This window comes from Mauremys mutica, chromosome 1 (assembly GCF_020497125.1).
Source record: "Mauremys mutica isolate MM-2020 ecotype Southern chromosome 1, ASM2049712v1, whole genome shotgun sequence".
Classification (NCBI taxonomy): Eukaryota; Metazoa; Chordata; order Testudines; family Geoemydidae; genus Mauremys; species Mauremys mutica.
This window is the reverse complement of record NC_059072.1, coordinates 92,286,777-92,307,255: the sequence shown is the minus strand read 5'-3', so window position 1 is coordinate 92,307,255 and position 20,479 is coordinate 92,286,777. Positions and strand designations below refer to the sequence as shown.

The 20,479-nt window shown below is 49.2% G+C and overlaps 1 protein-coding gene across 3 annotated transcripts in view; it reads left to right on the top strand.

The window, feature by feature from the left end:
• Positions 1-9,409, top strand: part of EP300 (E1A binding protein p300) — a 174,819-nt gene extending 165,410 nt beyond the window's left edge. Inside the window, exons 31-32 of one of the 3 annotated variants that reach the window (XM_044984360.1) lie at positions 1,865-2,299; positions 8,189-9,409. In XM_044984360.1, coding sequence (XP_044840295.1) covers positions 1,865-2,299; positions 8,189-8,206 — 453 coding nt within the window. In that variant the 3' untranslated portion in view covers positions 8,207-9,409. Of the gene's footprint in view, positions 1-1,864; positions 2,662-7,672 lie in introns of those variants that run through there. The other 2 variants (XM_044984354.1, XM_044984346.1) reach the window with 2 other exon arrangements.
• The last annotated feature ends 11,070 nt before the right edge of the window (positions 9,410-20,479 follow it).

Genomic DNA, 20,479 nt, shown 5'->3' with positions numbered 1-20,479 from the left:
CCTCCTACTTCCAGCAGCTACTGCTAACTGACTCTCCCTGTGGCTCCTGAGACACTCTCCGACTCTGCTCCTGAAGGTACCGTGTCAGCCTGTGCTAACTCTCCCGCTCTGCTTCTAGTACTTTGGCTCCACCATACCAATGGGAATGGGAATCAATGCTCCGGTCCTCTGATCTCTCTCACAATCTGTCACCATCTGTACCTCCGTACTTGCTTTTACTCTCAAGGAGCTTGCAGTGGCAGGCATTTCTGTAACCCTGCTATACTTGGTGCTGTGTCCCTCGTCTCTCTCTCTAACACATTACAAACACTTTCCAACTCCCTGATTCTCTCCAACAGCCGATCCCGGTCTGATTTATAGCCCTTCAGCGATCTTCAGCTGGCAGCCGCTTGGTCCTGCCAACAGAGTGTTTCCTCTCTTGCTTCCTGTACCCGATACCTACTCCCTTCAAACGTCTCCTCTAACTCCTGCATCTTTTGAAAAAGTACTAATCGCTCCTCTGCCTCTGAATGCAGCTCATTTGTTAACTCCTTAATAGCCTTCTCTTTCTCCTCCAAAGCTTTCTGGGCTTTTCTGAGGGCACATCTACACTGGCAAAGTTACAGTGCCGGAAGTGACAGCACTGATCAGAGAGCACAGAAGGGAAACTGCTGTTGTATGTTCACACTGACAGCTGTCTGTGCAATAATTAGACGGAACCATGAGCGGCGTGTGAACCGCTGGCTGGGGGAGGCTAGCCCCCACCCCACCCCTTCCGCTGGAGGCCCCAACCCTTCCACCCCTGCTGGAGCCAGCATGTCCTCCCGCCCCCAGAGCTTCCCCCCCCCACCACCACAGCCCCCGGCCTAGTCCCGCAGCTAGACCCCCAGGCCCAAAGGAGCACTGGGAGGGTGAGCAGCGCACAGCCTCAGCCGCCCCAGCTTTGGAGCATGGGAAGGTGGGTGGCCCCACCCCCAGAGCACTGGGGGGGCTGGATTCGGAGCCGGAGGACTGGAGCCACAGCCGCATGCAGGGAGCGTCACAGCAGGGGGCAGGGTCACGCCTAATTGTTTGGGGAGGCAAAGCCTCCCCCAGCCTAGGCGACCCACCACCCGTGGAGAGAACATTGCAAGGCCATGCAACACTGGCTAAAAGAGCTAGTGTGATCCTTGGCTGTATAAAAAGGGGAATATCAAGTAGGAAAAGAGAGGTTATATTATCTCTATTTGGCACTGGTGTGACTTCCACTGGAATATTGTTTGGTTCTACCATTCGCAATTAAAAAAAAATGTTGATATATTGGAGCGGGTTCAGAGAAGAGCCAGAAGAATGAATAAAAGATAGGAAAACATGCTTACGAGCAGCTCAGTCTATTGAGTTTAACAAAGAGATGTTTAAAGGTTGACTTGATCAATCTAGAGCTACCTATGTGGAGAACGGAAATGTGATGAGGACCCTTCAGTCTAGCAGGCAAAAATATGATGAGATCCAGTGCCTTGGAAGTTGAAGCTAGAAAAATCTGCACTAGAAATAAGATGCCAATTTAAGTGACAGTAATTAGCCATTGGAACAATTTAGCATAGGTTGTGATAGATTCTCCATCACTGGAAACTTTGAAATCAAGACTGGATATTTTCCTAAAATCAGTGGTCTAGTTAAATAGACTTTGATCCAGGGAAGTCCTATGGCCTGTGTTACACAAGAAGTCAGACTAGATGATCACAATGGTCCCTTCTGGCTTTATAAGCAACAAAAAGGCCAATTTTTCTGCCTCCCCCAACCATAGTCCATATCCCTTGTTAGTAACATGACCCCATTTGTATATTTATTGTGCCAGGTTATGTAGACAACTGTTTAATTTTCCAAATGTTTGGTCTCTTTCCAGGATTACGACCTATGCATCACCTGTTATAACACTAAAAACCACGACCACAAGATGGAGAAATTGGGTCTTGGCCTAGACGATGAAAGCAACAACCAGCAAACTGCAACCACCCAGAGCCCTGGTGACTCTCGCCGCCTGAGCATCCAGCGCTGCATCCAGTCCCTTGTCCATGCCTGCCAGTGTCGTAACGTCAACTGTTCACTGCCATCCTGTCAGAAGATGAAGCGAGTTGTCCAACATACCAAAAGCTGCAAGCGCAAGACCAACGGAGGGTGCCCTGTTTGCAAGCAACTCATTGCTCTTTGCTGCTACCATGCAAAGCATTGCCAGGAGAACAAGTGCCCGGTGCCCTTTTGCCTCCCCATTAAACACAAGCTTCACCAACCGCAATTTCAGCACCGTCTGCAGCAGGCGCAGATGCTCCGAAGGAGGATGGTGAGCATGCAGAGGACCGGTGTGGTAGGTCAGCAGCCAGGATTGCCTTCACCAACCCCAGCCACACCAATAGGCCAGCAGTGTAGCCCATAGAGCTAGTTTAGCCTTTTATTATATTTAGCAGTAACGCAAGGAACCTACAGGCCTGTACCCTGTAAAGACATTAGCTTAAGCAAGATAGAAGAAGAATAGCGTAGCATAGTAGGCCTGTGTCCCTTGGCATACATAAATGGCCTGACAAGGAGAAAGTTTTCTATATGGGCAGCATGGATAGAAAGAGACCATCTATCTGTCTCAGCACCTGTCCTGGGCACTATGAACTGTAAGGAAATTGGGCTCAGTAACTTCCCTTAAAACTAATCTCTCAGGCCTTGTCTACACTACAGGACTATTTCGAATCTACTTAATTCGAATTTGTGGATTCGACCTTATGAAGTCGAATTTGTGTATCCATACTAAATACACTAATTCGAACTTCTGAGTCCACATTAACGGGGCCGGCGTCGACTTTCGAAGCGGTGCACTGTGGGAAGCTATCCCACAGTTCCCGCAGTCCCCGCTGCCCATTGGAATGCTGGGTAGAGCCCCCAATGCCTGCTGGGGGAAAAAATGTGTCGAGGGTGGTTTTGGGTAACTGTCGTCATTGAACTGTCAATCACGCCCTCACTCCCTCCGTCCCTGAAAGCGCCTGCGGGCAATCTGTTCGTGCACTTTTCTGGTCAGTGACAGCGTGGACGCCACAGCACTGCAAGCATGGAGCCCGCTGCGATCCTCGCCGTTTTCTCCTCCTCGCACTTTATCGTCCACCTCTTCCACATTCAGCTGCTGAGAAATTGGGCTACTTTTCAATGGTTCTGCAAGCACTGGGGGACCATAGGGGACGTTTTACCAACATGAACGTCGTATGGCCGGGCAAGGTTCCTGATGCGTGTGTTCTCAGGAACTGTGGGCTGCTCAGACGCCTGCTGGAAGGTAGTTTCTTCCCGTACCACGAAATAACTGTTGTGGATGTGCATTTGCCTATAGTGATCCTCGGTGACCCAGCCTGCCCGCTAATGCACTTGCTCATGAAGCCCTATACAGGCGCCTGGGACAGCGACAAGGAACTCTTTAAATACCAGCGAGCAGCGTGACCTGTGACTGTTCAGTTTCTTTACAGAGAATCTGAACCTGCCCCTGTTTCTTTACCCAGTTACTGTTGACTCTCCTCTTCGGTTAAATACCCCGTTCTCCCCGTTTCCTCCACTTCCAAGACACGTGTAAAAATAAAATACATGTCACACTGTTACTGAGGAGAGGTTTCTTTATTCATGACTTTTCGTTAAAGGGTCGAAACTGGAACGCAGACTGCAGTGGGTAGGGTGTGCGCTGATGTAAAGACCGCCTCTAAACTCAAGGAATGACAGGCTCCTGCTCCTACAGCGGTCCGCATTGCCGGACTGCTTGTTTCAACGGAGCCTGCCATCCCTCCTTTTTGGGATTCTGTGTGCGGGGGGCTATGTGGCCTTGTGGCGGAGGAGGACGGATACAGATTCCTCTGCTGCGTGACTCAGCGGTCCACGACAAGGACCGCTGTATAAGATCTGTACCTGCCCTCCCCCGCTAAAAAGTCACATCCCCACCGCCCACACAGAACCTGGAAACCACCTCCCATACCAACCACGGTGCCTGCTGACTGCACTGTGTGTGTTACCCGCTGCTGATCCGGCCCCCGTGTCTGTACCCTGCGAAAGGTGCCTGTCCTATGCAATTAGCAATGCACTTCCCCACGCACCCCATTCAAACACAGTCTTCAGTGAAGAAACATGACGGAAACAGTACTTAACAGCAAAGTATTTTTATTACTTAAGTACACAGTTATGGGATGGGACTGGGATTGGGACTTGTTTGAGTCCGGAAGGGAAGGACTTATGCAAACGTAGGGTAGGAGAGCTTTTGGTTACTTGAGCACTCTGCTGGGGTGCAGTGACAGTATTCACGGCCCAGGGCGGGCATCCTCCTGGTTATTTGAGGTGAGGGGGGAATGTGACTTTGTGGCGGGGGAGGGCAGTTGCAGAGATACTGCCGGGGGCTCTGTCCTGCAGCGGTCCTGCAGAACATACACAAGTCACCGGAGCGTGTCCGTTTGCTCCCTCAGTAGTACAAGCATTGCTTGAGTCGCCTGCTTGTGTTCCTCACGCCACCTCTCCTCCCATTCGCTGTGTGAGCGCTGGTACAGAGAGACTTTCTCCCTCCACTGCCTCTGCTGGTCCGCCTCGGCTAGGTAGCAGCCCACACATTCATCGAAAATCGTGTCCCTTGTCTTTTTCTTTCGCCGCCTAATCTTCGCCAGCCTCTGCGAGGTGGATGCTGTGGCAGGTCTGGAGACAGTGGAAGCTGTGAGATGGGAAACAGTTAGTTAATTCCTTGCAATGATACTTTTTTGCGAACAATTAACTGAGTCTAGGCTGTCTCTGTGAATTTTTTGTTGAGACCCCTGTGCCTGCTGTTGCACAAATCATTTGCGCGGTGGATTCTGGGTAAATGTCGCCAGTCATTCCTTCCTCCGGGAAAGCAATGGCAGACAATCATTTCGAGCACGTTTTCCATGAAATGCCCTGGCACACGCCATAGCGTGGCAACAATGGACCCTATTTTGCCTTTTGTGTATGTCACCGTATGTGTACTGGATGCCGCTGACAGAGGCGGACCAGCAGCGCTACACAGCAGCATGCTTATGCTTTTGCATGACAGCAGCGATGGTTACCAGGCATACTGCACCGTCTACCATACCATGAACTGGTAAGAAGACGGTAATAAGATGGTCATGGTTACCTGTCCTTTTGCACTGCGCCATTTGGTGCTGTCATAAGTGCCCCTGGTCGATCAGCCAGGGGCGCAAAAGCAAAATTTGGGAATGACTCCCCGAGTCAATCCCTCCTTTTTGGGTATCTAAAAATAGAATCAGTCCTGCCTAGCTTATGGGCAAGTGTACTAGAGAACCACTGTATCATACAACCAGAGACCACAGCTGCTCTCTGTCCAATCCTGCATAAATTTTGAGCTGAACGCTATTCACAGGGTGTGCTCCTGAAACAACCCCACCTGTTCATTCCATTCTTCCCCCAGCCTTCCTGGGTTCCAATACCATTGTCCCCCCACTTGTGTGATGAAGTAATATAGAATGCATGAATAAGACACAGGTAGTCGTTTGTGAGAAATGAGTGGAAGGAAGCCTCCAGCTGCAATGATAGTCCAGAGATGACATTAAGGGGTGTGGAGGAGGGAGCCACTCATCCCTCTGCTAGTCCAGGGGCAATTGAATCTTTTCTTTACAATGAAGGGTGGGGGCTGATGGAGCTCAGCCCCCTGTTGCAATGATGAGGACGGTTACCAGCCATACTGCACCATCTACCATGAAAAATTAGCAACAGGCGGCCTTGACCGACCTGTCCCAAGCAAGTTGGTACGGTCGTTATGGTTACCAGTCCTTTTGCACTGCCCCATGTGCCAATAGGCTGATGATGAGGATGGATTTCCATCTTATTGTACCATCAGCCATCCATAGCGTGGGGGGAGCAAGGATGTTGGTGTTGAGTGCTGCACCATCGCGTCTATCTGCAGCATTCAGTACAGATACGGTGACATGTAAAAGAGTCAACAGAGGATTGTTTTCCCTTTAACTTCTGGGGGTCGGGGGGCTGCGTAAATTGCCGAGCTATGCCCCGACCCACCGCGGACACTGTGTTTGACCCTAAAAGCATTTGGAGATCAGCCAAGAATGCAAATGCTTTTCGGAGACAGCAGGAACTGTGGGATACCTTGCGTCCTCGTTCCCCCCTCCCTCCATGAGCGTCCATTTGATTCTTTGGCTTTCCGTTACGCTCGTCACGCAGCTGCGTTCTGAGTCTGTGCTATGCCGTCTGTCCGTTTATTTATTAAAAATACTTTGGACCAGGCGTAACGTAACATTTCTTCCCCTACTTAGATGCAGGAGTCTCCGAGCGAGATCACCGTGAGGACGGGCACTGAAGGAGATAGAGAGCGCATGCTGCGTGAAATCTAGCACGAACCACGGACCTATGCAGCCGTGCTCTGGGAGGCAGTGCTCCCTGAATACCGCATGAAAGCCTCGCGCGGAAAAGTGTGCTACCACGGAGCACCCAATAAGGCAGCTCTCCCCAGGAACCTCCTGCTGATGCTTATCGATTAACGGCAGGAGAGCTTCGTGGCATTCTCCCAGGAGGATTTCTGTTCTATCACCATATATACAGAGACCTCCTTTTCACACACTTCAGATTCCTGTTATATTAAGAATAAAAGTTAACATGGTTAAAGCACTTACCGACAGATCCTACCCCTGATTCAGGATCCGGGTTCCTGGCCGGGGAGGGTTGGTAGGGGATCTCCGTGACGGTGATGAATAGATCCTGGCTGTCGGGGAAACCAGCGTTGTAAGCGCTATCGCCTGCCTCGTCCTCCACAAACCCTTCCTCATCTTCCCCGTCCGTGAACATCGTCGAGGAACTGTCCGTCGACACTGTCCCATCATCAGAGTCCATGGTCACTGGTGGGGCAGTGGTGGCAGGCTCCGTAGCGTCCGTTGGCCGCTTTGATTTTTTGGTAGGCTTGTCTGGGGTCCTTGATTTTCACGCGGCGCTGCGTTGCATGACGGCTGTATCCTCTGTCTGGATCATGGCTTTGGAGACCTTCTCGTAGGTCTTTGCATTCCGTTCGTTGGAGCGCAGCTCCGAAAGCACAGACTCCTCGCCCCACACACCGATCAGATCGAAGAGTTCCCGGTCAGTCTATGCCGGGTCCCTCTTTCTATTCAGAGATTACATGAACTCCTCTGCTGGAGAGCTCTGCATTGCTGCCGGTGCTGCGGAGCTCGCCCCGATGTGCAACCAGAACGTCAGATTCAAACCGCCCAGACAGGAAAATGAATTCAAATTTTCGCGGGTCATTTCCTGTGTGGCTGGGCAGAGAATCCAAGCTCGGGCTGCTGTCCAGAGCGTCAACAGAGTGGTGCAGTGTGGGATAGCTCCCGGAGCTACTAAGTTCGATTTCCATCCACACCTAGCCTAATTCGAACTAGCCATGTCGAATTTAGCGTTACTCCACCTGCCGGGGTGGAGTACCAAATTCGAACTAAAGAGCCCTCTAGTTCGAATTAAATGGCTTCCTGGTGTGGACGGTTGAGCGGTTAGTTCGAATTAACGCTGCTAAATTCGAATTAAAGTCCTAGTGTAGACCAGGCCTCAGTGATTGCAGCATATTTTATTCCAGGGGAAGCAGTTTGTCCATGCTCGCCCCACAGCATTTTGAAAAGGGCCGTTTAACATCCCACCTCTGTGTTCCCAATGCCCTTGACAGGCTCCTCTCTCATCCTAGGCAAACTGCTGGTGTCTATGGCCTGGCTCTGAAGCCTGAACTCCTTGTGACAGCGCTGGTCAGGAGGGTCCCAGAGCTCCAGGCTGTAGTGACTAGCCCTGCTCAGGGAGTGCTTCTCAAAGATGAAGTGGTGCTGCAGCCTCCTGCTGAAAGTGGCCTCAGACTTCAAGCTGAGTAAGACCAATGCACTGTGGGGTTGGTCAGGCTGTCAAGGCTAAGATGCTGGAGGTGCCCTTTTAGCTACTAACCTAATGGGACAAAATCCTTCATTAAATCTTTCAGGTAATTCTTGGGTTAGTCCTGGGCAGAAATATCTCAGGAGAGAGGGTCTGTATGGGCCATCTACAGGAGCTGTCTTGAATTATTTCTCCCCACAAATCCCTGGGTTTCTACTAGTTGCTGTGAAGAACTGGGTGCTGGGGAGGGGAGGTTGGATTTAGTGCAGCATATGCCCCCTTTAAAGTTGAGGGACATAGATTTGCCACCCTCTGCATGACCTTCCTCTTCCATTGCCAGGTACCTCACCATTCCTGAGAACCTGAAATCCTTGGCCCACTCTACCCCCTCTCAGGAGTCTCAGCCCCCTGGAAGCCCCTCCCCCGTACTGTTCTCACCCAGGACCCCATCTCCCCTACTCCACACCGGACCCCCTCCCTGCTGGCAAGCCTGGCCCTTGGGTGATGTGTCTGTCTCTCTTCCCGGCTGGTCCTTGGTGCTGAGAGGTACCATCGTGGTTTTGGCAACTGTCAGGTGAGGCCCCAGCCTGCTGCGCCTACAGAGCAGGACCTGGGTGGCTGCCATGGCATGCTTCCAGCCATGATGAGCATGACTGCTAGTTACAAGATCACCGCACAGGCATCAACAAAACGAAGATCAGCAAGTGACACCTCTTAACTGGCAAGAGAGTAGAAAACCCAGTCCAGTCGGTGGCAACCCTATTTTCCATGGACCTGCTTAAACATGGTCAGGCCGTGGTCCAGGTGTTGTGCCCCCACTCCAGCTCTGCAGCCTAGAACACAGACTCTGATCTGCGGATGCTCCACCGGAGCCGCGGGACCAGCGGACCCTCCGCAGGCACGTCTGCAGGAGGTCCACCGGAGCCGCGGGACCGGCGACCGCCAGAGCGCCCCATGCGGAGTGCCGCCATGCTTGGGGTGGCGAAATCGCTAGAGCCGCCCTTGACATCTACACTGGCAAAGTTACAGTGCCGGAAGTTACAGCACTGTTCAGAGAGCGCAGAAGGGAAACTGCTGTTGTATGTTCACACTGACAGCTGCCTGCACAATAATTAGACGGAACCATGAGCGGCGTGTGAACCACTGGCTGGGGGAGGCTAGCCCCCACCCCACCCCTTCCGCTGGTGACACCTCTTAACTGGCAAGAGAGTAGAAAACCCAGTCCAGTCTGTGGCAACCCTATTTTCCATGGACCTGCTTAAATGTGGTCAGGCCGTGGTCCAGGTGTCGTGCCCCCCCTCCAGCTCTGTAGCCTAGGACACAGACTCTGATCTACCTTTGGTAGTGAGGGTCATCTCTCAGTGATTAGTGGCTATTCTGGGCTATAACTGTTCTGTACTCACTGGTTATGAAAATGCTTTAGGATATTGTTTTCTTTTCTGGTGCAGTCAAACTATTAAACAATGTGTGTTCACCACTGTTATTAGAGTGTGTTATTTTATAACATCCTTCACACTGTACTGCCAGTACCAAGTGTTCAAAGCGCATGAGTCAGCCCCCTCCCCCAAAAAATCATGAGATTAAATAAATATTTAACATTTTGGGGTCTGTGTGTTTGTCTTAGGATTTTTGAGCCACATTTTCATGCTTTTTTTCTCTACCGATGCAGGCTCGAAACAATTTTTTTTTTAAATGAAAGCTGAAATTCTCACTAAATCACCTGACGCCTGGGGCTAGGGTTTTAAAAAATGTACCAAATATCGTGCGACTTGTATAACACCCCCTGTCCTTCCTGGGTTACTCGGGAACAGGCAACACTCCCCTGTGTGCCTGGGCGCCTGATGTTGTTGACATTAAAGAAGATGCTGAGTATCCCAGTAGTGCTGTTGGATAGGTGGGAATCCTTTATCCAGCCCTCTGCTACAGTCTCTTTACTCCTAAAGGAATTTAAAATTGGCTGTGCCTCCACCTGGCTGGCCCCTGTACACACTCAATGGCATGCCTTGGGAACCTCCAGGAATAAAGGTATTCTAATAATAAATCATCATAATATAATTTGTGGCATGAGTGTAACTCAAAAATACCAATTATAAATAATATACATCCAATATATTTACATTAGAGTTAACACAGCTTTACTTAACTTAAAAAATCAGGGTAGAACCGTCTAAGATTACATGTCCCTACCAATTTAAATCCACAGGGGGCACCTGAATAAAATCAATTAACAAATATAGTATACAGCAATAAATGAAACTTCTCTAACTGGCATTTACACTGCCACCACCCCGCAGTGCACACTCCTCTGGATTTCAGAGTCCTGGACCCTTGCGTGGGCGCACTGGAAGATCTGCAGCTGGAGACAGCTCTCTGTTGGTTTTGTGTATCAGTCCAGCCAAGGCAACATGCTGCACAACCCCTCAGACGATTGGAGCCGGCCCCACCAAAGGTCAGCAGCTCTGGGTCCTGGTTCGGTGGGAAGATCGCTCTGCCTCTCCTCAGACTCAGACTCTCTGCTGTGCCCCTTCCCTTGCAAGTACTTTCCCAAACCAGAGTGGGGGTTACTCCTAGTTCCTTCACTGCAGGCCCCCCTCAGTCAGCGCTAGACACAGCAACCGTGTCTGCCTTGGCTCCAGTGAAGCCACCAGTAGCCCCTGAGGCTCTCTGCTCGATCAAAGCCCCGGCGGGCTCTCAGCAGCAGCTTCTGGCTTCCTAGCAGCAGTTCCTGGTATGGACAGAGCTCCACAGCAGCAATCTCATGGCTTTTCCCAAAATGGAGTCTGATGCCGTCTCTCCCTGCATGAGGTAGTCTCCCCCTCTTTCCCCAAGGTATCATGGGAGTTGTAGTCTCTAAGGCTAGATTGCAGCACACAGGCTTTTCCCCTGGAACACTCCCAGTAAAGTTCAGAGGCCCCTCTAGTAAAGGGTGCCTATACTTGCAATTAAAATCATGAGTTGGCACCACTGCTCACAGCACAGATAAGAAATGATAGTCCCTGCCCTAGAGAGTTTGCAGTCTAATTTCAGCTCATGATAGACTGAAGGGGTCACAGTACAGTAGGGTGGGGTGGCAGATGAAGGGTTGGGTGACAGCACTTAGACTGGAGGGTTCCTCAGCAACATCATATGCCGAGAGTGACTCATTCCCAGTAGGCCTTGTGATATAAGTGCGTCTTCCCAACAGGTGTAACTGAGGAGAGGGTGGTGGCCTCATGAACCAGCCTTCTGGGGCTAGAGGGCAATGTGGGAAAAAGCCTAGAGCTGGCTGTGGGAGAAGTGACAAAGGGAGCACCTAGGCTGGCATCAGTGGTGGGATGACATAAAACACAAGGTCCGATTAAATAGGTGCGGGTGGAGTAATGCAGAGCTTTGAAGGCAAGGAAAAAGGGCTCAATTCATCAGTGTGCAAGCTGCTGCCAGGCCACACTGCTATTTTTTCGGGCACTAGCTTGAGCAGAGCTAGCACATGTACATCTACCCAAGCAGGGAATCTCCTCTCCCAGCTGCTGTGGAGCCACCCCACAGGGCACTGTGATAGTGCCCCTCCCCTTCATTTGACAGAAGCAGTCAGAGCCTGCAGTGCATTCTGGGTCGTCATGCTGCAGTGCTGGTGTAACGCCAACAGACCCCGGTCACCAACAGGATCAATAGAACTGGGGACCTCTGGAGCTTAGTGCATGAGCCTCTACTGCATGAGCTAAAAGCTGGCTGGCTGTTAGCTAAAGCTGTAGAGCAGACTCTTCCCCCCCCAACCCCCACTTACTCACTTACTGGGACAGAACACCCACAAGGCGTGGGTTACACAGGCACTACCAGAGTTGCCGACCCCTGAGCTAGGCCCTTAAACCCCAGAATGTGTTTGGGAGTGTTCAATTAGTCTCCTTTCCTAGGTCTAGTACAAACCAGCATCTCAGTGTTGCCAGATCTGACTTTTTGCACCAGCTTGTGTCAGAGCTGAATTTGGTCCAATATTTAACTCTCTTCTCCCACTTTGAGATGATGGTACGTTGCAGCACAGCTCCTCAGAAAACGAAGCAGGAAATCAAAAGCCTTCACCACACTGTCAAGATTTCTGTGAAGAAATATCATGTAGCCTTAATCAACCATATTACCCAGTTTAAGAGCCTGCCATCTGCAGCTACTACACACACCTACTGCTAGTGCCTTTCAGCATTGTACTGTTACAGTATTAATGTGCATTAAAGCAAGTTACACACCATTTGCCCAGCATGTTGTATTTCAAGCTCAGGTCTTATCACTCAGCATTGCAGAGGTTTACAGATGTCAAGGTTCCCCCCCACACACTCTGAACTCTGGGGTACAGATGTGGGGACCTGCATGAAAGACCCCCTAAACGTATAGACTCTTCCCCCCCCCAACCCCCACTTACTCACTTACTGGGACAGAACACCCACAAGGCGTGGGTTACACAGGCACTACCAGAGGAAGGCAGCGCTGAGGGACCCCCCTGGGATCTGCCTGTGTGGAGTGCTGAGGCTTTTCTCTGCCAGTTTTAAAGAGACAGGATTCTAACACCCCCCCCAAATATTTTTAAGCTGTGCATGGCTGGGGGAAGGGGCCTCCTGGGAGATTTCCCAGTGCCCCAGTGGGCTACACTGACCTTAGGTTGAAGTGTCAGTGATTGAGAGCGCCAGTGATCGAGAGCGCCATTGGTGGTACAGCTGTACCAGATTATTGCCCCAATGGTATGACAATCTATGTTATTGTCTCCCCTTGGTTGCTTAGCCACTGGCTTTTAAGGCCTTCTCTCCAAGGCTGATGGAGGCTGTTCAAAGGTGATCAAGGCTGATCCAGGGAACAAAGGCTCAAACAGCCCCCAACACACACACTCCCAACTGACCCTGTAACTTTAAGTAACCTGTAAGAGAAAGAAAAACAAACAGCCAAAAACCAAAAACAGCCAAACAAGCGTGCTCACTCATCCCAAGATTAGTACGCGCACCTTGTTCGTTCAGCAAGGGCAGGGGCGGCTCTAGGATTTGCACTGCCCCAAGGAGGCGGCACGCCGCGGGGGGCGCTCTGGCGGTCGCCGGTCCCGCGGCTCCAGTGGACCTCTAGCATGAAAATTTATCATCTTGTATGACAGGGATAAATCATGCATGCAAATCATGCATCAAAGTCGTAAAATGAACTACAAATGTAATAAAAAAAGGTATTCAAAAGTTTAACAAGTTGGAGGGGCGGTGCACGGAAGATGCTCCTCGCCTAGGGTGCCATTTGGTCTAGGGCTGGCCCTGCATCCGTCTGTGCTGTATTTTCAAGAATAAATATATGATGAAGGAGGACTCCATGAAGGAGAAAGGGAAGAACTTTTCTCACTTATAGACACTGGGGAATTTAACTTATGAAAGGGTTTTGACAAAAGGATGCCTGCGTGATCCCATCTACACCCTAAGAAAATAAAAAGGTAAGCCCCTTTTGTGACATGGACACTCAGTCACTCAACTTCTACCCCCATTCCAAAATAGTTAATTCTGGCATCTATTAACAATGGCCTGCAGCCATTTGACCTCTGGCTGTGATATTAAATTCTGCAGTAAGTCTCAGGAAAACATTCTTCCATTTTTTTCTAGTTGAAAGTACAAAAGAATAAGAATTAACATATATGGCAATAAATGACTCAGGGGATTGGTTTTGTGGCATATGGAGTCTTTCACTTTGATCATTGGCTGAAATTTAATCCAAAAGATAGTGACCCAAATTGTTGCCATTTTGTGGCTGTTTGCAAAATTGGTTGGGGGAGAAGAGGCTTCCGTGCAGTGGTTTAATTCTAGCCCCTACTGGAGAACTACCCACATCTCACAAACCACAATAACAGCTGGCAGTATTTAGTACCCTCATTGGTTCTTTCACGTTAAGGACAAAGGACCTGATCCAGACCTCATGAAATCAATAGAAAGACATCCCGGTAACTTAAATGGATGCTGGCGGAAGCCCTAAATGTGACATTTAGATTCAACTTCCCACCCATCCCCAAAGGAGGGCCCTCTATTTCAAGCCTGAGGCACATTGGCAGGGGAATGGTGTGTATGGGAAGCTTGCACAGGCTTTGGCTTGTCAATCTGGCGTACTTCACCAATGCTGAATTCAGCTAGGCCAGGGGTCGGCAACCTGCAGCTCCCGGCTCGCCCGGGGAAGCACCCTGGCGGGCCGGCCCGGTTTGTTTATCCGCCGCGTCGGCAACTTCGGCCGATCGCAGCTCCCACTGGCCGCGGTTCGCGGTCCCAGGCCAATGCGGGAGGCAGGAAGCGGCGTGAGCCGAGGGATGTTCTGGCCGCGGCTTCCTGCCTCCCGCATTGGCCTGGGACCGCGAACCGCGGCCAGTGGGAGCCGCGATCGGCCGAAGTTGCCGACGCAGCGGATAAACAAACCGGGCCGGCCCGCCAGGGTGCTTCCCCGGGCGAGCCGGGAGCCGCAGGTTGCCGACCCCTGAGCTAGGCCCTTAAACCCCAGAATGTGTTTGGGGGTGTTCAATTAGTCTCCTTTCCTAGGTCTAGTACAAACCAGCATCTCAGTGTTTCCAGATCTGACTTTTGCACCAGCTTGTGTCAGAGCTGAATTTGGTCCAATATTTAACTCTCTTCTCCCACTTTGAGATGATGGTACGTTGCAGCACAGCTCCTCAGAAAACGAAGCAGGAAATCAAAAGCCTTCACCACACTGTCAAGATTTCTGTGAAGAAATATCATGTAGTCTTAATCAACCATATTACCCAGTTTAAGAGCCTGCCATCTGCAGCTACTACACACACCTACTGCTAGTGCCTTTCAGCATTGTACTGTTACAGTATTAATGTGCATTAAAGCAAGTTACACACCATTTGCCCAGCATGTTGTATTTCAAGCTCAGGTCTTATCACTCAGCATTGCAGAGGTTTACAGGTGTCAAGGTTCCCCCCACACACTCTGAACTCTGGGGTACAGATGTGGGGACCTGCATGAAAGACCCCCTAAACGTATATTCTACCAGCTTAGGTTAAAAACTTCCCCAAGGCAGAAATTTCTTTCCTTGTCCTTGGACGATATTGCTGCCACCACCAAGTGATTTACACAAAAATTCAGGGCAGGGTCACTTGGAATCCTTATCCTCTCAAAATATTCCCCCAAGCTCCTTCACCCCCTTTCCTGGGGAGGCTTGAGAATAATATACCAACCAATTGCCTTTAATGTAAGTACAGACCAGACCCTTTATCTTTAGGACACTAATATCAATCAGGTTCTTAAATGAAGAACTTTATTATAATAGAAAAAGTAAAAGAATCATCTCTGCAAAATCAGGATGGAAGGTAACTTTATAGGGTAATAAAAAGATTTAAAACACAGAGGACTCCCCTCTGGATTCAGCTTCACAGTTACAAAAACAGAAATAAATAAAACTACCTCTTAGCATAGGGAAAATTCCCAAGCTAAAACAAAAGATAACGTAACGCATTTCCTTGCCTTACTTACAATTTTTATAATCTTAGATGGATCATTTCAGGTAAGTTTTCAGGAGATGTTGTACCTGCCTGGTCTGTCTCTCCATCCGGAGAGGGAACAAACAAAGAGAGCACAAACAAAACTTCCCCTACCCCCGATTTGAAAGTATCTTCTTTCCTTACTGGTCCTTCTGGTCAGGTGCCAACCAGGTTATTTGAGCTTCTCAACCCCTTACAGGTAAAGTGATTCAGTACAGCTGCCAAAGAGGGATTTTATGCAACTCTTTCCTTTATATTTATGACAGCAGGTTTAACCATTCTGACATCAAGTTAGTTGGAGTGACTGAACTGGACAAGAGGGTGGGAGTGCCTTTACTTCAAGTGTCTTGACTCTATCTAGGGATGTAACATGGGAGACTCTTGGTAGCCACTTGACTTCAGCAGAATCAGTCCTTCCTCCAGCAGAATGAGGAGGATTTCTTCCCTGGTGAAGGCAGGTGGTCACAGGAGTCCCCATCAGTGCATGTCAGAGGAATTGAAGGGAGCCGTGCTAATAAGCCTCTAGCACCAAGTGTGATTGCAGAAGGATAATTTCCTATTTACTGTATTACAGTAGCACCTCGAGGCCCCAGTGGAGATCAGAGCTCCATCCTACTAGGCACATTACAAACATGTAGTAAAAGATAGTGTGCGCAACAAAGGGTTAATGTTCCAAATAGCTCATGGGTGAGAAGGGGAAAGAGGTGAAATGACTTGCTCAAGATTACAACAGGCAAGTGGCAGAGGTGGGAATGGACACCAGGTCTCCTGCTACCTAGTCCAGTGCGCTATCATTTTCCAAAATCCCTACATCTTGACTGTCCCACTATAAGTGGTTAAAGGAGTTTTCAAGTCAAGCTGGGAGAGTGTCCTTGGCAGATGGTCTGGGGGGGCTAGTGAATTTCCTGGAGTTCGACTTACATTCTTCATTTTAACTCTGCAAGTTTCCTAGGGCTTGTCCACATAAACACTTAGCTCATGGCAAGCGGGGAGGTGACTGTACGGCACACTAGTTTGCTGTGTACTATGGGTCCATGTGGATCCTGCTGCCATGCATTAAAAGTTCCATAGTGCACTTTGATCTATCCCGCTTTGAAATGGGAGTAGGCTAAACACACTAGGGAATGTGTAATGTGTGGGAGCACGGCACATTCAGACACTGTGTCCATAGCATGCTAGTGCACTGTATATTGACACACAGCTTGCTAGGAACTAAGTATTCATGTGGACAAGCCTGCTAGCTTCCCTACTGAACTATACCTAGAAGGACTAATTTGTTTTTTCTGCCTAAGAGACAGAACCTGCTGTTGGCATATCCAGCAAAATTTGCAGATAGCCCAATAAATGTGAGTTAAGGCCCCCTGTGTGTGTTTCCAGTGGTCCTGTACAATTCCCAAAGAGGCTTTGTGTGCCAGTACCATGAGTTTAGACTTCTGTATAGAATTCTCTGCTTTTATTCCCCCTTATGATGTCTGTCCATTCCCTCCATAGTGTCCAATTTATTACACAAGCAGCAGGAACATACCACTCATCATTTATCATTAAATATTTAAAGGGGTGCAAGACGCATGTCGTCATATATGGCCACTGCATTCAAAACACCCAGTTCTATATTCTCTCTTTTTTTCAGTTTGGAATTGAAATGTTTCAATTGAAATGAACTCAGACCAGGGCTCAAAAACTTCAGCAAGATCTGCTGAGCCATTCTGGAGTTACGAGAACCAGGTAAAAACACATCACTCTAAAACGCACACACATTGTTTGGGGGAAAGATAATTTTATCCATTGGTGCTCTTGCCCTAATTTTAACCTGTTGGCTATTGTGGGGAAATTCATATGAACACAACTAAGCTTGCTGACATTGATTCTCTACTCTGGATTTAAGTAAGCTAGTTGGTTAGGTTTATAAAACATCAGTAAGCACTTCTACTATTCTCCAGCTATTTTATATAATTTAATTTTTTCATATCACATCACATGACAGACCAGTCTCTTCACCTGAATAAACATCCACTAAAATGCACTATTACAAATGGCATCTCCATCATCATGGCAAATCCCAAAGGGACATAGCAGGGCCGCCCAGAGGATTCAGGGGGCCTGGGGTCTTCAGCAGCAAGGGGCCCCCCACTTTGGCAATAATTAGGCGGGGGGGTCCTTCCGCTCCGGGACCCGCCGCTGAAGTGCCCCGAAGACCCGACACTTCAGCAGCGGGTCCAGGGCGTAAGGACCCCCCGCTGCTGAATACCCAGAGCAGAAGAAGCTCCGGGGGCCCAGGCCCCACGAGAGTTTTCCGGGCCCCCCGGAGCGAGTGAAGGACCCCGCTCTAGAGGCCCCAAAAAACTCTTGTGGAGGCAAATTGCCCCACTTGCCCCACCCCCTGGGTAGCCCTGGGACATAGCCTCCTTGGAGATCGAGTGCCACCTGGATCAATTTCTAGCTAAGTCCTTAAGACAGTCTGGCTGGAGGTTCAGTTTATTTCCCTCACTGGTGATTTTATCATGCCACCGAAGCTTTTGTTGACCATGTGATTGCTGGCTGTGTAGCAGAATTTCCTTGGCAAACACGCGTCATAATTTGTTGATTTTCTATCCTAATAATATGCCCGTACCACAAAAGCTGCCAAAAGGCATCTCCAGAACTCCGCAAATGCCTGAGTAAATGGGTTTTGTAGCTTGCCTGGCAGGTCTGGCAGACCAAAGAGTGGGGAGAGGATTCCGGAGTGAAGGGTCCTACACAGGTACCTACTGGCAGCTCCCTCATGTTCAAGTTGAAGCTTTTCCTGGTGTGGGATGGGGAAGAAGGGGTCTCTCGGATCATTGGTTTGGGGACCAGGCTAGAGCTTTAAGAGGTACTTAGGTGCCTAAGTCCCAATTTCAGGCACTGCTACAATCCACAGAACTCCCATTCAGCTGCTGCCTAGCCCTGGAGAAGCCTAAACTTGCCTGTGCCTAAACCTTTTTCTTCCGGGCATGCACACTGCTCTCTCACTCTATCTGTCTGGACGCCTATCTAAGCCTACCTAAGCCTCAGAGCCACTCACAGTGAAACACAGGCATTCAGCTGCCCAAGCCACATGCAGGGGCCTGATCCTGTAAACAGCCTCTAAGAATGTCTACTGGATCGAGTCCCTCAGGTGAATCTGCACAAAGCCCGTGAGGGAAAGGAGCAGCAGCCCCTTTATCATCTTAAACCTAGTGGCTAGGGTCCCAGCATGTGGGAGATCCCCGGTTCAAGTCCCCCTTGCCTGATGAGGAGAAGGGATTGGAACAGCCATCTGCCACCTCTCAGCTGGGTGCCCTAACCGCAGAGTTATAGAGTCATTCTAACTCTGTCTCAAAGTATTCCGTTGTTTCATTAAAGTGACACAACTTCAGTAGGAGAGACTGAGGGAGCCCTGCATGAGAATATCCCATAGCCTCATGGTTAGGGCATGCCGCTGAGAGGGGCAGATCCCTGTTCAAATCCCTTCTCATCAGAGGGAGAGGAGACTTGAACCGGGGGTCTCTGACAGCATAGGTGAATACCCTTGGCTGAAGGTTATAAGGGAAGGCTTCCTACTCTCTCCCTGCCCCACATTTTGTTTCAGGTCCCACATGCAACTTAGACAGCAGAGTGCCTATCTTCCCCCATTTCACAAATCACTAGCACAGCTAGGTGCCTCCCTGCACCCTAGACTGCACCTATCTCCAAGAGAGGGGCAGGATCAGTGGCAGATTAATGCTTCTGCCACCTCTAGGCCCTGAAATAATTGCCGCCCCTATATGAACTTGTTTTCATTTGTTTACAGATTCGTTTTAACTAAAATGAATCTAAATATAATGAAAAAAATTGAACATTTACAAGTTTTATTATAAATAAAATTACAAGTACAGCGGACCCTTGCTTGAATGCATGTCTGTATAGCACGATTTCGCTTATAGAGCGGGACCGCGCATGGATCCAAAACTGAGAACCGCTTAATTTCTTCCTTCCACTCATATTATTAACGTTTAGTATTCTCGTGAGTATGTTTACTAAATGGCGTCGCGCCGTCATTTGTGGTTTCAATACACGCTATGATTGGTAGAATCATGGCGTCACTGATGCCGTGATTACAAAAATGCTGCTATTATAAATTTGCCGCCCCTGCAAATTTGTCGACCTAGGCGATAATACGCTGCTGGGCAGGATTGAGCACACATCCCCTCTGGTCAGCATCTCCTATTGGCTAGCTTAGATGGCTCCCCACCTAGCATGCCAGCTTTGTGGACCACATTCTAAGATATCTCTCTCCCCCCATTCAGTGTTTAAGGAGCCCAGCCTAACTCAGGCTTTGTGGACTGCAATGCTGGAGTTCTAGAGCATAACAGCACCTACATCCCTTCCTGGATCGCAGCTCTGCTCAGTTCAGCCTTCTGAAAGACATGGCTTAACCCAGCAAGATGATACCTCTTGGCAGAAATCACTTGCACAGCTCACACACATTGCTGGCTTCTCCATTAACCTCTAACTGCTCAAAAGAGAAACCCAGGCATCACTGTGGACAGCTCAATGAAAAGCCTCTGCAACAGCAGTCAGAAAAAGAAAGCTAGGACGTGTTAAGGCTGCCTAAGGAATGAGATGGAAATACTGAAAATGTCGGTATAGAAATCCTTGATTCACCCCGATCGTGTTGAGGTTTAGTTACCCTCACTCAAATCAAGGGGGTGCAGAAAGTGAAGTCATTCAGATACAGGCAAGAAAAGCGGTTAGAAGGAGGGAAAGACTTGTGTGTGAGAGGAGAGTGCAGAGACTGGGAGCATTTAGTTGAGAGAAGGGACAGAATAGAGATCTATAAAATAGGACTGGCCTGGAAAAGGAAGATCAGACACTCTCTCTTTTCATAGTATAAGAACAAGCAGACAGTCACCGAAACTCAGATTTTTTTTAAATACACACACAGACACGCTACAATAATCTATCACAAAATACAATTTAATTCAAAAGCTTAAGGAACAGCCATTTAAATGGAGAATGAGGACAGCCACAGTTTATGTTAAAAAGGAAAACAGAGAATTAGCAATATAATGAACTCTCATATTTCAGAGCACCAGCCAAACTAGAAGTGACAAGGGCTAACACACAATTTATCCTATGCACAGATTAGTCCATAAGCGTCTACTAGAGCAGTGG